Source organism: Durotheca rogersii, assembly GCF_024521655.1.
Source record: "Durotheca rogersii strain YMJ 92031201 chromosome Unknown GGS23scaffold_14, whole genome shotgun sequence".
NCBI classification, from domain to species: Eukaryota; Fungi; Ascomycota; class Sordariomycetes; order Xylariales; family Xylariaceae; genus Durotheca; species Durotheca rogersii.
Window position 1 is genome coordinate 586,771 of NW_026251245.1, and position 16,235 is coordinate 603,005.

Genomic DNA, 16,235 nt, shown 5'->3' on the forward strand with positions numbered 1-16,235 from the left:
CCTCCGGGAGGCGCTGCCCAGACAGACGGCACCGAATCCTTCGCGAGGGAGGGGGGCTGACGGCATAAGGAGGACTATGGTGAATTCGAGGGTGTTGCGGTGAGATGAGACCAGTTGTCACGACTAGGGTCCCATCTCTCCGAACCGGCCGAGGATCTGGTTGGGCGTGTGTGCTGAGCTGAAGATGATCCATCTCCTCGGCCTCGGGGTCGCATCGGCCTGACGACGACAAGAACCGTGATATCGGGCCTCCCAGACATGTGAACAACAACAAAACAATGGGAAGGGGGGGAGGGAGCCCGCAAGTCGCTGAGCATCTCGCCACAGCGCGTTTATGACCGATCACATCCCGCTAGAGAAACCTGGCCGGGCCTAGTGGGATGAGCACGCAACCGAGGAAGGGCAAGATCTTCGGGGCGGCAGGCGGCAGCCCTAGGCGAGGCCCCAATCTCGATAAACGATCTGAGATGTGACGAGCCAATCTCCTGGGAGTCCAGGCCAGACGCCGCGCCTCGAGCCGGCATACCGTCACATCCCCTCGTCATCAGGGTCGAGTCCCCCGAGAGCGAGGGCCCCCCCCTCTCCCTAGGGCGGGTTCGCTGCCCGCGTCTTAGATGGACGACACGAGTATAAATAGCAGGCACTATCATGGCCCTGAAACGTGGTGCGAGGGGATATATCACGACTCTCGAGGGCCGTGGGCAAGCGAGACCTGAGCGACAAAACCACACACGCACCGCAGTCGTATAATACTAAGAAATGGGTCAGCGAAGAGAAGTACGTCTGCCCTAGCAGCAGCCCCCCTTGGGCCCCGCCACTAACCGACCGTCAGCACCAGGGCGAACGACGCGCCGGCAGCGGCACAGAGCGGCGTAGCCACCAGTCTCCCGCCCGCGCCCCCGGGCCCGACAACACACCGCCGGGGCCTGGCAACCAGCAGGCCTACCCAAGCACGACCCCTATGCGTCCTCCCGCGGACGCCTCGTCCAGGGGCGGGAGCGCCAGCGCCAGCCCCTGGCCTCTCGGCCCGCTCGAGACCTACTACGCCCCGCCGGCCCGAGGCGGGGGCATCCCCAGCGCAGCGACGACGGACGACGCCGGCGCCTTCTCCTACCCCCCGACGCCCCTCGCGACCGCCACGACAGCCTACGAGCCCCTGGCGGCAGCATCCCCGCGCGGCGACCCGTACTCGCTCGGGCGCTGGCGGGCCGAGTCCCTGCGCGACGGGCCGCTGCGCGTGGTGCCCGAGTTTTGCGGCGGCGACGGCGGGGGCGGGGCCGGGGCCACCGACAACGAGCGCGAGCAGCTTAGCGACACCGGGGCGACGGGATCGAGGACGCCAGAGGGGTGGCGGTAAGGTTGGTTAGCTGTGGCGTTTTGTGCCGGGGGGATGTTGTGTTGCGCACGGGTCTGAGGGGTACAAAAAGGGGGAGGCGTGTGTCATTGTGGTGAGGGTATGCGACATCCAAGTAGAGATAGCTACAGAAGACACAAACCCAGTTTTTATCAATATATTATATTTTCATTTGGTTAATAGCGTCTTTCTAGTCGTGATCAGTAGTACTCATTTTGAACCTTTCTATGCCGCAAAGCTGCTATTTATCCGACACTTGATTCTAGGCCTCGACATGCCGATCCTCCTGGGCCGACTCGTTACCAGGGCCCGACCGCAGTATGCCACCATGCCATTCCTTCGACTTGGAAGGACGAACGTGGGACACGTACATGGTGTCGATCTCCTCGAGGGTGCGGTCCTTAGTCTCGATGACGAAGAAGTACACGATAAATACGAGGGCCACACAACACCCGCCGAAAACGAGCCCGTAGAAGTAGTGGATGGAGTCGGTGATGAACCGCGTGAAGAAGGAGATCATGCTACACATTTAGGTTTACCATCTGGTTAGCACACCGACACACATAACGTCAAGTATATATATATATAGCAGCAGAATACATCGGTTGGTAAGGAAGCGACGTGCACTCACAAGTTCCAGAACCAGTTCGCTGCCGTCGCTAATGACATGCACGGAGCCCGATACCGCGAAGGGTAGAGCTCGGCCACCACGGCCCACACGAGGGGGCCCCAGGTGATGGCGAACGCGGCGATGGCCAGGCAGGAGAACACGACGAGAACCGTGCCGGCTTGCGGGGTGTTCATGGGGTTGGACGAATCTAGAGCGTACTGTCCGACGAAAGCGTAGATGCTGTCACGATGGCCATAACGGGTCAGCCTTGGGGCGGAAAAACGCAGGATAGCAGGAAAATCTCACGAACGAACTAGAAAGGGAAGGGGTGGGGGATCGCTAACAAGAAGCACACCGCCATGCTGGCGGCGCCGACGATGAGCGCCTTTCGGCGACTGACGCGACGCACGATGTAGAGGGCAATGAACGTGGCGGCGACATTGACGGTACCGAGTATAATCTGGGTGACGTAGCTGTTGCTGAGCCCGGTAGACTTGAAGACGGTCGTGCCGTAGTAGAAGAAGAAGTTGGCGCCGGTAAGTTGTTGGCCGCTCTGGAGGACGATGCCGAGAAGGGTGCGATACAGCATGCGGGGACCCGTGAATATCTCGAACCAGTGCGCCTTGCCTGCACTGCAGTCCTCCTCAAGCTTGGCGCGTATCTGGGCGACCTCATCGTCAACGCTGGGGTGACGGGGCTCAACGCCGGCGAGGCGGGCTAGGGTGCAGCGTGCCTCGTCCTTGCGGCCGCGCCGGTACGCATGGCGGGGGCTCTCGGGCAGGGCGAGGATGCCGATGCCGAGGATCAGAGACCAGAGGAAGCCGAGGCCGTTGGGGATGCGCCATGATGCGCTCGACGTCCTGCCGACGGTGCCCCAGTCTACCATGTAGCTCGTCCAGATGCCGAGGGTGACGAAGAGCTGGTACATCGACACGACAAGGCCACGGATCACGGCCGGGCTGCTCTCGGATTGGTACATGGGCACCAGAACGGACAAGGCGCCGATGGAGCAGCCGGTGACGAGGCGGCCGACAGCGAACTGGGCCCAGGCCGTCTGCGACGAGATCTCGATGATGTTGCCGACGCAGGCCCAGAGGGCGAACAGCGATATGGCTAGACGCCGGCCCAGCACGTCACCCAGGCTCCCGCTAATCAGGGCGCCGATAAGACACCCGACGGGGAGTAGGCCGACGATGGCCCCCTGCCTCGCGGCACTGAATACGTACTGGCCGTCTGGGTCCATCTGCCCAAAGCGCCGGGCAAAGTCTGTCATGGAGAAAAAGCCGGATATCTGACCGCTGTAGCGAAGGGGGACGAGAGAGGGGCCGAGTGTCAGCATTACATCAAAGAGTGCGACAGGGTATGGCCTGTGTGATGTGGCGAACGTGACGGGAGTGTAATGCAATAGGATTTCATGTGAGAGAGGGGGGAGGGAGGATAGGTAACCGATTCATCCACTCACTGGCTTACCTCACGTAGCCGAACATGAAGCCGCCTATACTGGAGACAAGGCCGAGAAAGACCGCTATCGGTGTGATTTTCGGCCGTCTCCCCCATGTCGGCGGCACGTCTGAAGAAGGGGTCTGGCGCTCCTGTTTGGCGAGCTCGGCGCTCGTTCCGTTGGGGCTCTCGGAATTTGGTGTTTCCGGTTGGACGTCATGGTTCCTGGGGAAAGACATGATATCGATGAGGGTGGATGAGGTTAAGGAAGAGAGGACTGCAAGCTGCCGGATATGCTTGGTTCATATAAGGATCCCCAGGACCCCGAGTCTCGAGTCCCGCGTCAACTTTATAAACGGATCCATTTCGTCATGACGTCGTTTCCCTTATCGACGTTAACCCTTGCACATGTTAGTCTCCCTCTGCGGCCTCTCCTCCTCTCCGCGCCATCGTATCAGCCCACTGAACTCATGACGCGCCGCGTTGCGCGAGCCATGCCTGTCGGGCTGAACTTTTCTTCTCTCTCGGTCGATCCAGTGCGCCAATGGGACTGCAGACAGGCTACTCACGCCGAGGCCGTCCGTGTATGTATAAATGGGCCCATAGCAGGCTATCCGTAAAGCGCAACTCCGACGCGGTCGGTCCCGCCAGGGCCGCCACACACCAGACTCCGGGTTCGGCGGGGTGGCCATTCTGACGAACGCCGGGTCCCGAGGAGAAAGTGGCCTGGCGAAGGGTGTCGGCAAACTCAGGCGTGGCATTCGTGACATCGTACCGAATACCTGCTGGGCTAGCTACCTACACCTCAGGAGGCGAGATCGCACGACTCGAGACCCGAGGGGGGAGAAATAGTTGCTGAAGGAGTGTGACGGCATTGTCAACGGGACCCATCGACGCCAAGTCGGGAAAATCTCCATTGTTTTGTATTCCCAACGACTCTGCTGACTCCCTGTAAACACATGGCACAAGGCGAGATAGAGGCTGCGTGATTGGATAGCGCAGAGTTGGACGATCGATCAGACATGCCGAACAGTTACCGAGTCGGTCCTGTTGTGGAGAGAGACCGCTTAGGGGCGGCTGCTGCCCTACCACGGCAACGCCGGATAGAAAGGAACAGAAAGGCTAGTCGTCGCCGAGAAAGGTTCATGCGCAGTGTGGGAAAAAAAAAAATGAAAAAAAAACTAAGCCGCTGAAGGAGGGGGGGGGGAGAGGATACAGCAAAATGAAGGTCAGGAGGAGGCGGAAGGGTGGATGACGACTACGAGAGCACACAACGTATCGACTAACTCTGTTCCTACGTATTTTTGCATTGTTGCATAATTGCATCAATCGGGGCACCGGCAGGCAAATAGAGCAACGTGTGTTTCTCATTTTCTCACCCGTCTTTCTGCTGCACCTAAATTCTTTTCCTTTGCTATTATTGTATCCCGTCCATCTCGTTTTGGAGCGCGATATCTACAACGGAATTTCAGTGCCAACGCCGGTACGCGCGTACGTATCGCCTCCCCGCCTCTCAGTCTCCTGATATCGTCGTCGACTCTCCGTGTTTAGAAGACGGGGTGCCCGTGAAGCCGCCCCCCCGTGAAACCGCAAAACCTATCCCCAACGTACGACATTTCTCCCCCCTCGCGTCCATCACCAGGCCCGGCTTTAGCACAAGTAGCCTTCATAACAATGGCGGCAGCTCGCCATTGCGTACTCCGCCCTCCTCCCTCCCAAATTGGTCTGTAATAAGTCGGGCATGTCTACTTTGATCGGATGACTCGGCACGCCTTCTCCGTTGTACCGATGCGCGCCGTCTGTGAGTGGATGGGTGGTTTTTATTGCACAATTTAGCCGGATGGCCGACTGGCCGATGCCGTATGCACCATTCAGTATGGGTCTCTCGTGAGCTCGCTGAACTCGAAAATCGAGGCCTACCGATCCAGTTCCGCCACGGATGAGGCTGAGGGGAATGGTAACGCCATATAGCTGGCCTCTCACGCTCGCCCATTTTCCCATACGAGTAGAAATGCGAAGGCCCCATCCCCGTCCTAATTAACAAAGAAGACAAGGCTGCGTTGCGCAGAACCCCCCCCTCCACCGTCTCGCAGGCGCCTGTACTTAGTACACGATCCAGTCCACCGGCGTGGTCGGAGGGCAGCCCACTTCGATTCGGGCGTCGGCGCCACGCCTCAGGGGAAAATCGAAATCCGCGATTTTTGCCAGGATCCGCTCGTTAGGCCTGGATGTCCTCGCAGGGACGTTGATTTCCTTCAGTACGAACCCCTGCAGATCCACGCCGGCCGAGATGTAGACGGCGTACTTGAGGCTGTCTGTAAACGCCCGGCCCATCCAAGACCGCAACGGCGTCTTGAATTCGGTTAGGTCTATCGGCCCCCCGGCTTCCGGCCCGACGAAGTCGACCTCGAGGTCGGCGACGGCGTCGAAGCTGTTTCTCGAGTCTACCGCGCCCCCGCGCTCCTCCCCGACCTCTTGGCCACTGCCGCCGGGTCTAGCCGAGGTGGCATATATGATCCCCGCGCCGGGAATCCTAACACTACCGTCCGGTTGAAGCGTCCACGTCTTCACCGAAGGGTGCGGTTTCTGCGTGACAAATACGTACGCCTTGTAGAAGAATTTTGTGTCCATGTATACCCACTCCTTCTTCCTCGAGAATAGCAAAATTGTGCCCATAGGTCTCTGTTCGTCCTGGGCGAATTGGAATTCGTTAAAGCTCGCGTACTGGGAGCTGAAGAAGAGGAACCCTTCTTTACCCCTAATCTCTTCTAGGAATCCGTACGCATATCGACCGAGGACGAGCGACTGCTCCTCACCGGGTCTACTGGACAATGTCCTACAGCCCGCAACCTCTCTGTACTAGTTTGTTGCCCCGAGCACCGACATGATCGCCTCCGTTCTACTATCCTGGCAATGTCGGGCGCATGCAGTACTGAGGATGCTGATAGGATGTTGACGTTTGAAGGCTATCATGTTGGTGTCCATCAAAAGGTCGATTAGCCACGCGACCGGCGCCGGGCATGAATCGATGGACATGCAGGAGCTCGCCAGGCTCACCAGCGCATCCAAGGACACAGGGAGGCGGTCGTCAACGGTGAGCACTTCCCAATTCCTATTGACGAAGACCATGTCCGTTCGCATAAATGCCTCCTGGAGCGTCCACAAGGAGGTGAACCAGTTCGTATTGATAGCCTCTGGTATCGCCTCGGATTTGATCCCCTTTCGGTACTCCAAGAAATCCGGGATATGCATCGAATTCAGACGCTCAGTTACGGTGGACAGCTCCTTAGCTATTGACAGATATACACTATCCAGGTCTCCCGGGGTGTATAGCGGGAGGTCTTGGGTCTTTCGCAACCTCGCGAGGACCATCCAACGGATGGAGAGCTGAGCCATCGTCCAGCTTTCCGTGTCATTCTGCCAGGTAACGGCGACAGCAGCGCCTCCGAAGATGGCCGCCTGTCTCGCGATTTCTATCTGTGAACGCTGCGACCTGTCTTGCGGGATGCAGAATAGGTCAACCCACGCATATCGACATTTGCAACGCCGGCAGAGAAGTCGGAGCCCATCCGGGAGGGCCCGGATGTCAAATTTCGTGTTTTCGGGGACGGGCCACGGAACTCGGGGATGCATATCCACTGCGGCACCTTTCACCATCCTAACTGAGTATTAGTCTCGAGGTTTCAGATCTCATCTACTAGCACAGTGGGCGGAGTCTAACCAACGTCCCTAAGTATGGCTCACCACCACGTAGCGTGGCCGAGAGTCTTGCAGTACATTGTTCGTCACGACGGTACGGCCTTGCTGTGAATCCCACAGAAACCACGGCAGGCCTTTTTTCGCTTCGCTGTCGAGCCAGGGGCAGGATTCGACGGACCAACCGACCTCGGCGAAGCCAACCTCTTTTTGAATAAGCTTCTCCAGCGCGAGATAACCGTGGTGCGGATAGTGGTTCTCGAATTGGGCGATGTTGCAGGAGGCGATGCAACCAGTCAAAAATATACGATACGATAGCGCGGCTGCCGCCATGTCTCTCATGCTATGAAGCGCAGTAGCGTTGTTATCGCCGTTGTCGAGCGCACCTGGTTTGGTCTCGCCGTATTCCAAGCTGGTCATTACCTCGTCAAAACTATTTGTCGGTCCAAAGTCGTCGGTTACGATGGATTCCCGGTCTGAATAGTCCACTTCGTCACCATAAAGCAAGCCCCCGTATTGATCAAAGTCCGGACGGCATTTACGCTGGTCTTTGAAGACGATAAGCGCGTCCTCCAGAAATCGAGGATGCCCGTTTCCCGGTAGCGAGTCATCACTGCCTACAGTGGCGGAAGCGCCAGGTCCGGCGAAAAGCTTTGACTTCCACAGCAAGAGAACTCGAAAGGAGTTGATCTGGGCCTCGGAAAGAATCTACAAATACCGGGGCCGCAACTCTTCGTCGAGACAGACTGCGAGCAATTTGTCCCACTGATCCGGTCGTTCGAGCTCGTCTTGCTTCTCGGCGGGTAGCGTCCGGACGAAGGACTCCAACGCATCGCCGAGAGGAATCGTTGTCCAGGCATAATTAGACGACATCGCAAACCACTTTGAGGTTGTATTGCCAACTCAGCAAGCAGACGTAATATCGCAGCACGCCGTGGCTAAGTTGTTAGGAGCAAGAGCGCCACCGTGTCGTTCAATTTTAGGTGAGTGGCACCCCCCCCCCCCATTCTTGATGATCAACTTGACTGTCCTTCTCGCTCTTTCATTAACAGCTCACTGTCAACTACCCGTGCCTTCTTACTGAGGTTACATAGAGACTGTCGCATGATAACGGTAACCAAGTGCTACAGCGCAAGGACGCTCCGATCTACCGTCTTTGCGCCGAGAACCCCATGAACAAATACCGTGCCCCTGCTTTGGGGTTACTGAGTGGCGTCATCTCTCACTTCGAATATCAGCCGAGCGCTGCAAGTCCCACGACAAGGGAGACAGGCGGAGGTGCCGATGTCAGGGTGTCGAGGCCACGTGGATATCGGGTCCGGCCCCGAGCCTGGACCCGGTGATACTAGGCCAGGGCCATAGATATATAAACCTACCCGTACCTGTCACAGGGAACCGCCACGGGTTTTACCAGCGGGGGAGGAGATTGCGGGTAAGAGAGCTTTCTGTGTTGCCGAAGCTGGTCCTGCTTTGTGCCGCCAGTCCTGAGAAGAGAGGGAAGCGAGGAAACATGAAACGCGCAGCGACACACAGCCACCTTCATAGTGGACAGGGAGGCACTGTAGAGAGGTATTTCACCATCGGACGCCGGCACGCCATCCCCTTGTGTGTCAAAGTCAATGGCATTGCGTGGGCTCATATGATACATGTGAAATCATTTCCGCATTCCTAACCGAGGAGGGTATAGTAGAAAGCAACGCGTTGTCCGGGACTCCGTATAAATGCAAATACCGATGCGGGTGTGCGGATGTGCGTGCAGATGCTATGTCCGTGGGCACGCAACGGTGCCTCCTGTCCCCCTTCCGACCAATGCCTAATTCTCCGTCTCCCTCGATGCCCCGATAACCATGCTAGACCGTGCCCTTCACTGCACCCAGGTCCAGTTGCCTACCATGGTGTCAAAATATTCGGGATCTAACTGAAAAAATGCGAGCGCGCTCAACCGGAGGTCCGTGGCCATGCAGTTGACACAGCGATCTACGACGGTGACGGTGACGGTTAGATTACCCACCCCCGTCGCATCGGCATCCCTCGTAACCCTGATTTGCATGCCGCATAGAGGGTTGGTCCGATCCGCAACTGTACCGTACTGCTCGTCTACGGCATCGAAGATGAGATGTGACACAGAGGCAGCGTAGTCGGTTACGTCCAGCATGACACCGCATACGCCCCATGTGCCGGTGGTACCAGGGCCGAAACCGGGCGAAGTGTAGATCAGCTCGCCGGTGAAGGTACCTCTGTTCCCCGGGAGCGGCAAGTCCACGCTGGAGGCACGCGCGTCGGACGAGCGACGTGTGAGACCCACGCCAAGGCCAATGGCCAGCGGGGCAACTATGAATAGAAGAATGGCGAGGGGGAGGACGAGGCAGAGGAGCAAGGCCCGTCTCGAGAGCCCGCAGCAGTAGATTCGGTACGGCGGAAACCTCGCGTTGAATCGGGTCTTGAGCGAAGTCATGAGGGTGGGCTTTGCGGGCACGGGTCCGGCAGCAGCGACTTGGTAGAGGGGGAGAACGGTAGCTCGGCCAGGCACCTCCTTTGACTGAGCACTGTCCGGAGCGGCGGCCAGGGGGGCCATCATGGCGATAGGCTCATCTGAGTCGCTTCTGATGGGTAGAATTCGGCCGATGAACGACTGGCGAGGCTTCGGGGGATGGGTGATAGTTTCCCACTCGGGGAGATTGCACGTCATCTGCAGCGACGGCTGGGTATCGGGAGGCGCATGCGAAGCACCGGCGTCCTGGTCCTGGCCCTGGCCCTGGCCCTGGCCCTGGCCTCGGTCCTCGTCCTTGCCCTTGCCCTTGCCTTTGTCTTTGTCTTCGTCGTGATCTGCCATGGTCTCGAGAGGACGGCGGCCGCAGAGAGAGGAAGAGACAAACTATGCTCGCGAACGGCTAGCCGGGTCGGGCGAGAGGGTGTTGACAGCTAAGGGAGGGGGAGACGGGAAACGAATGGCACCATCTCCCTACGAGAAATATGCATCGGAAAGGCGGTGGGGCGGGGAGACGGAGGGAGGACAACGAACGCGAATCGATGGGTAGAAACGGATTGATCAATCGATAAACCAACTTGTGACAATGGCCCAGGCACACGAGATTATAGCTATTCATAGAACAGAGTGAATCGGAGGGGGGGGGGGGCAGGCAACGACAGCACCACGCCTGGGGAGCTGGGGAGGAGGAATAATAGAAGAAGAAGAGAGGGAGGGAGAGAGGGAGAGAGAGAGAGAGAAAAGAGAGAGGCTTGGGAGGAGATGGCTTTTTTTTTTTCCTTCCTCTTCCTTGCCTGCTCATACTATTCCATGTTCCCTTGCTGCAGGGAGCTCCCGAGACAAATCGGACTGGGCAGAAGCAAGACAACAAGCTCTGGTGGGGCCGGGAGATCCAATGCGGGGTATGCCGGAAGCATGCTAGGGAAGGTCCGTCCCTTGCCACATTAGGTCACATTAGGTGCATACCTCCTACTTTAGGTGCCTGGCTTAGGGGGGTATAATAGGTATGATAGGTACCTACACGTATAATAACCCACACTTACAGCACCCCCAGGTCCCTATCGGCGAGGGCCAAACTGCCCCCGATGCTGCGCTCACCCCCTGTACAGCCTGTGTCGGAGCACCTGACAGCCCCAATTGGATCGAGCGCATATGAACCAGGTGCCGAATGTAAGCTCCAGCGCCAGGTACGTGCTTAGGTATCAGGATATAAGCCCGTTCAAGAGGCCATTAACCTACCTCCCTAGGTACCTACATACCTATCTAAGGACAGTTAGGTACCTAGGTAGGTAGGCAGGTTAGGTGGGCGCCTAGGTACCTACCCTAGAGATAGATTAAATAATAGAGACTACCAAGTAGCGCTGTTAGGAATCGAACCTGTCCTCTATTATCAAACCCACTGAGCTCCTAGGTAGGTGTCCGCTTAATATATGTCGGTACCTCCCAACCTAGCCTACATCCTAATACAGATGCCTAAGCTCCGATGCAAGGTGTGGAGGGTACTTTTTAGGGGTTCGTCGGGACCACCACAACTGAGAGAGAGAGGGAGAGGGGGGGGGAAAACCACCCGAAAGTATTCGAAAAAGGGGCCATCCCGTGCCTATTATTCCCGTTTCCGTCTTCTGTTTCAACTGCAGCAGCTCAGAATGGACGTGGCCCTGGTGCAGCTGACGCGGACGATCTTCGATTCAGGTACCTGGCAGGACGGCTGACCACCGTCCCGTCCCGCGATGCAGGCACGTTAGCACGTTGGGTATAGGTGCGTGTAGGAGGTACATACCACCCACCCACCTACCTCGCCCACACTAGGCCTGAGACATCGAGATAGATCTGTGTCGGTACATGTACATGTACCTATATATCCACCGCGAAGTGGTTGCACACCACCTCTAATGCCTGCGCGCCCACCCAGTTGCTTGTCGGCAGCTGTGAGCTATAGGTATAGGTACCTATACGTACTAAGAGGGGCCTACATGTACCTCCATCTTATCGTCCTAAGGTTAACGTCCACTACCAACTACCTCCTAAGGTACCTCTATAGCGGGCTCCCACCCGCCTAGGCACCTCCCTACCTTAGGGAGTTAGTGGTCCTAGGGTAGCTTTCTTTTTTTTTTTATGTGGTAGGATTAGTAAAGCGCCGAAGGAGGATCGCCCAACCGCAACGTGAGCCTATTACCTAATACTAGCCTTCTCATAGATAGGTACGTTAGTCGACGACAATATCTCAAACTACCTACCCCTTCTCTTTGTCCGAGACGCCAAACTCAAGAGACGAAATGCTAATATGCAGAACTCGGATCGACCATTACCTACCTACATCCCGCCAACAATCCCCTCCAGACAATTTCGGTTGGATTAAATCACCTATACCCATGTGTCAATATGACTCCGTGACCCCGCCATGTCAGCTATGCTGGCCGTGCTGGCCGTGCTGGCTACTCTTCCGATTCCGTCCACGTCGAATCCTCCGTTGTCCTCTAGTCCTTGCCGTCCTCCACACCTAGGCGTGCTAAACGAGCTTGCCCGGCTCTCTATCGCCCAGCTATACTGTGACCCGCCTGGTAATAGCATTAGAGTCGGGCCCGGCGTCGGGGGCACGTGCTTCGGACTGGCCCCCTAGAGCAGGCTTGAGACCTCCGTACTAGACTTAGCCTCCCCCGAAATGTTCGGCCGATCTCCCTTGCTGCCGTCGTTGCCGCGTCGGTGGTAGGCGTCCGAGTGCGCGTGGCGGCTTCGGGGCCGCGCGCATTTTTCTAAGCCCAGTCAGAAGCCCACTTGCGGATCGAGAGGAATCGGGCGGCGAGAATAGGGGGGGAGGGCATCCTACCGCTTATCATCTGGGCGAACGTAAAAACGATCAAGGCGCTGGAGAAGATGGGCACCAGCTGGCCGAAGCTCTTTGCGTCATTTTCCGGATTCACCCCGTCTCTCTGTTGGATCCATCCCGATCTGTGTACCCATGCTCGAAGGCTGAATATGTACCTTGCTGAGACGATAACTATAGTGTAGCCGACCCCCAACCCAGCGCCGAGGTACGCCAGGAACAACACGTTGGCAATCCCTCTCCGCAGCGTCCCAAGGCGAAACAGTCTACTGACCCACTCACACGCTCTCCCCCTCCAGCTGCGCTTGCCTTTACCACGTCGGATGAAGTTGAACGCCTCTGCGATGATAGCCGCTCCGTAGAAGAGCAAGGCGATGATGTAGAGATTCCAGCCTTGGATCTTGTTATGTGGCGTCGAACTGCCAAGAGCATCTATGAAGAAGCTTTTGGCGTTGGCTGTTGTCTCCTTAAAGGTATCTCTCACCGTGGATAGGCTGCTCTGGAAGCACGCAGCGGGCAGGAATAGCAAGCTGTCTGTCTCATTCGTGAGAGGGATGGCCGTGGGGAACGTCAGGGCCGAGTCCGCGTTCTGGTTGGTCATGAGCAGGCCGGTGACCATGAACACCCCCGTTATGCATAGCACGCGGAGGCAGGCCAGCCAGGGGAACCTCCAGTAGTTCCGAACGATGGTGACCGACAGGAGGTGCGTGGCGCAAGTGAGCAACATCATGTTCCCGATGATGTTATAGTGGTACGCCGACACCGTACAGCCTCGCCAGTACCGAAGTACGAGGGCGTAGGCAGCTCCGGTGAACACCTGCTGATCGCTACAGGCGAGGATAAGAGGCTCAAGTATGTCGGGGAAGCTCACTCCGCTTCTTGATCTTTCCGTGGTATTCCTGATAGAATCGCCGTGTTAGCGAACCTTGGACCTACGAAGGCTATACAGGTCTCAACGCTACTACTCTTCATCATCTGTTCTCTTGAGATAAAGCGCAACCGCTCGCGAAATTGCGGTTACTGTGCTAGCAGCGACAGCGAACGATGTGATCGCGACGAAGACCCCGAGTATCTACGCAGCGTCAGCTCCAGTGCCGCACAGAAGATGACAAGGAGGGACTGTACCCCAATACCTGCGATGTCTGGATCGCCAGGGAACCCTCCTTTGTCGTAGTCACCGATTCTTGTAAAAGGCGGCAGCGTAGATTTTTCCTCGGATCCATTGCGCCCCTTGGCAGTGCAGTTGACGGTGATGTTGTAGTGCGCCTGGCACTCGGGAACGGAAACTGCTGCACCCATGGTGTCTGCGAGCGCGCCGGGCATTAGCAGTAAAAGAGACACTGATCTGATGAAGCGGTAGAGCACGCTCACCTGAAACGCAGCCGTGGAACCGAATGGCACGGGGAATACCCTCAATCAGATCCAGATGGATTCCCTTCGGCTCTAAGTTGCGAGAGCGATGGTACGAGATCTATACTGGTTTCGGAGCGGGAGTAGCGTTTATATCTTGGAGACTAGGAGCATACTATTCACGATGGCGCCGCAGAGCCGGAGCTATGTCTTCAGCCCCCACGCCGGCACATCATATCACGTCGTTACATCCTATCGATTCAGAGGAGGCGGTAGTAATATCACTCCAGACCGTGTACGGCTACCAGCCTCTGCGAGTCAGTGAGCTCTGACCCCACATGCCGGAGTCGGTGAGGCTCAGATGCCTACATCATCACTAAACAAGAAATAAGACAGATCCGATATCCACCTGGCACAGCCCCTCTGCGTTAGACAACGATGGGACACCGGCGACGAGGCCTGTACCCTTACGGTGCTCCCCCCCCAGTCCACCTCTGTCCACCTCCGCCGCCCTCCGGCTCCGCAAGCGGCAATACTATGCGGTTCGCTACCTACCTATCTACGGCTCTGGTTAATCCAAGTGAGCATGCGCACCCGCTGGTGAGAAATCAGCGACTTAAAAAAGAGAAGACATACCAGACTTGGCGCAATGCCCAAAGACTGAACCAGCTGAACCACCAGTCCCAGGAGAACTCGTAGTATCGAGAGTACGCTACGGAATCGGGAACCCCTCGACAGCCACCGTCAGCCGTCGTGCTCCCCTCCCTTTTAAGATCAACGCGGTGATACCAACAAGGCCTTCTAAATACAGGACGAATCTATGCTCCCGCCCCAGTATCTAGATACTTTCTTAGGCGGGGAGGGCCCGTCAGCCTGAATCCCAGGGAGCTATTTTTAACGGTCTCCTAGGTTGTCCTACGACTAGTAGCCAACGAAGCTCCGCGGATAGTACGTGACATTTGCCAGACTTAGTACACCACGAAGAGTATGTGCTTCAACAGGCAGGTTCCCGTGTGACCGCGACAGCGGCAGTGCTTTAAAGCTAGTACAGCTTTCACCCCTTACAATGGAATTTGGGGACTACTAAGCAGTGAAATGGCCCGAGGTGAGCTCGAACTGTGCTAAACGGAGGAGCTTCTGCGTCCAACCCACATAGCTTCCAGCCTCATCCCCTGAAAATGAAAAGCCATACGGCGGACACGCTGCACTCCTGTTATTCATGGTAGGGTTAGCTGACGTGGTTGGTTGTCGAGGCAAGATTTCTTTGCCCGGACGCGTCAGCGAGAACTGTGCAGATAACACAAGAGTCACACAATAGCCCATCGTCCACACGAGATTGGCGTTTTCCCACGGGGCAGATAACCTGCTATTATTGTGCAAAGCTATAAGTGGCTTAGAAGAAGTAGGCTACGATGGCCCAGGGAGCAGTCTCCGTGATATTAATAGTTGCCGTAATGCTGTCCGGCGCGCACTGGTATCCCTTTTCGGCCACACTTCTGCGTTGGCAGTCTCGGGGGGGCATTAATAGAGAACGATGTCCTAATAACAAATTAAGGAGCACACCGATGTCCGAGACAGAGTTTCCGCTGTTAAACGTTGGGGCAGTCGGGCAGTCTGTGTGTATCCAGCCAAAAGTCTCTCCGAGGAGGCGAAGCGGCAGCCCTCTCGCTTTAACGGTAGGAAGATACGCAACTGAAACTAATCGAAGATGGGCCTCCCCAACCAGTGGACGTGTAGAAGAGTACCGTTGTCGGTAACACGAACAAGAGAGATGCTGTAGTTGTAGAGACGTCTACGCCGTCGTCACATATTACGGTATCTAAGATATCACGTAGAGCTAGTGGTGTGGAGTACGCGCGAAGAGCTACCTCACGAGCAACAAAGGGGGGAGCAAGTGGAGAAAAGGTCTTGTTCTGTCCAAGAACTAATTAAAGGAATGGGAGCGATGGGAGCCTATATATAGGAGCTCCTATTGCTGAGGTAAGCGACGAGGAGGTGCAAAGCTAAGGAGCAACCTCTACGAGACATAAGAAGTTATCAGACCTATCTCCCAGTCCTTATGGCTGGCGATCCCTTAGCTGTAATTTACCAAATCACTAACCTAACAACAGGCCACACACAACCATCCGCGACGTCAAGGAACAGAATATGAGTTGGCAAGTGTGCTCTATTCGCACCTTAATTGCCAGTCGGCCACATGATAAATATGGCACGACGGCAACTCCCCGCGGGGGCGGCAAGGGAGTATCCAACTGCTGCTACCAGACCTGAAACGGAACTACAGTACAGCAACGAAGTTATGTATATATGTGAGAAGGAGAAGAAAACACCAGCCCGGCAACAACCATCCCGTTTCAGCATGCCTTTGATATAATACCCAACCAACCGACAGCACACAAAACCCCCGCCGTGCTTATGCACTAACATCCCTAAACCCCCCTTTGCCTTGCCCGCAGCAGCGACGGGAGCAGCA

General features: G+C 56.6%; 5 protein-coding genes across 5 annotated transcripts; 1 reads left to right on the forward strand and 4 right to left on the reverse strand.

The window, feature by feature from the left end:
* Positions 1-476: 476 nt before the first annotated feature.
* Positions 477-1,490, forward strand: GGS23DRAFT_112661 (uncharacterized protein). The gene is made up of 2 exons (XM_051511009.1): positions 477-777; positions 833-1,490. Exons 1-2 carry the CDS (start codon positions 760-762, stop codon positions 1,355-1,357), a joined length of 543 nt encoding a protein of 180 aa, XP_051370939.1. The 5' UTR covers positions 477-759; the 3' UTR covers positions 1,358-1,490.
* Position 1,491: 1 nt separating this feature from the next.
* GGS23DRAFT_112386 (general substrate transporter) lies at positions 1,492-4,040 on the reverse strand. Its single transcript, XM_051511007.1, has 4 exons — positions 3,435-4,040; positions 2,309-3,262; positions 1,986-2,204; positions 1,492-1,875 (listed from the first exon to the last, which is right to left on the reverse strand). Exons 1-4 carry the CDS (start codon positions 3,641-3,643, stop codon positions 1,617-1,619), a joined length of 1,641 nt encoding a protein of 546 aa, XP_051370940.1. The 5' UTR covers positions 3,644-4,040; the 3' UTR covers positions 1,492-1,616.
* Positions 4,041-5,507: 1,467 nt separating this feature from the next.
* Positions 5,508-7,973, reverse strand: GGS23DRAFT_597845 (uncharacterized protein; the record flags this gene model as incomplete). The annotated part of the gene is made up of 4 exons (XM_051518688.1): positions 5,508-6,228; positions 6,289-7,062; positions 7,282-7,808; positions 7,848-7,973. The coding sequence occupies 4 exons, from the start codon at positions 7,971-7,973 to the stop codon at positions 5,508-5,510; spliced, it is 2,148 nt and encodes a 715-aa protein (XP_051370941.1).
* An 883-nt stretch (positions 7,974-8,856) lies between these two features.
* Positions 8,857-10,141, reverse strand: GGS23DRAFT_112706 (uncharacterized protein). The gene has a single exon (XM_051511011.1). It carries the CDS (start codon positions 9,931-9,933, stop codon positions 8,965-8,967), a length of 969 nt encoding a protein of 322 aa, XP_051370942.1. The 5' UTR covers positions 9,934-10,141; the 3' UTR covers positions 8,857-8,964.
* A 2,007-nt stretch (positions 10,142-12,148) lies between these two features.
* GGS23DRAFT_112760 (uncharacterized protein) lies at positions 12,149-13,989 on the reverse strand. Its single transcript, XM_051511012.1, has 5 exons — positions 13,784-13,989; positions 13,538-13,716; positions 13,378-13,484; positions 12,416-13,311; positions 12,149-12,341 (listed from the first exon to the last, which is right to left on the reverse strand). The coding sequence occupies exons 2-5, from the start codon at positions 13,709-13,711 to the stop codon at positions 12,205-12,207; spliced, it is 1,314 nt and encodes a 437-aa protein (XP_051370943.1). The 5' UTR covers positions 13,712-13,716; positions 13,784-13,989; the 3' UTR covers positions 12,149-12,204.
* Between the last annotated feature and the right edge of the window lie 2,246 nt (positions 13,990-16,235).

Bases quoted from the DNA above. Each gene is read 5' to 3' on its own strand.
- GGS23DRAFT_112760 (XM_051511012.1), bottom strand. From the start codon at position 13,711: ATGGGTGCAGCAGTTTCCGTTCCCGAGTGCCAGGCGCACTACAACATC. The intron at 13,485-13,537 runs GTACAGTCCCTC...GACGCTGCGTAG, and splicing joins CAGACATCGCAGGTATTGGG to ATACTCGGGGTCTTCGTCGC. The intron at 13,312-13,377 runs GTAGTAGCGTTG...CGATTCTATCAG, and splicing joins AAGAGAACAGATGATGAAGA to GAATACCACGGAAAGATCAA.
- GGS23DRAFT_112386 (XM_051511007.1), bottom strand. From the start codon at position 3,643: ATGTCTTTCCCCAGGAACCATGACGTCCAACCGGAAACACCAAATTCC. The intron at 2,205-2,308 runs GTTAGCGATCCC...CCATCGTGACAG, and splicing joins AGCATGGCGGTGTGCTTCTT to CATCTACGCTTTCGTCGGAC. The intron at 1,876-1,985 runs GTGAGTGCACGT...CTAAATGTGTAG, and splicing joins GCGAACTGGTTCTGGAACTT to CATGATCTCCTTCTTCACGC.
- GGS23DRAFT_112706 (XM_051511011.1), bottom strand. From the start codon at position 9,933: ATGGCAGATCACGACGAAGACAAAGACAAAGGCAAGGGCAAGGGCAAG.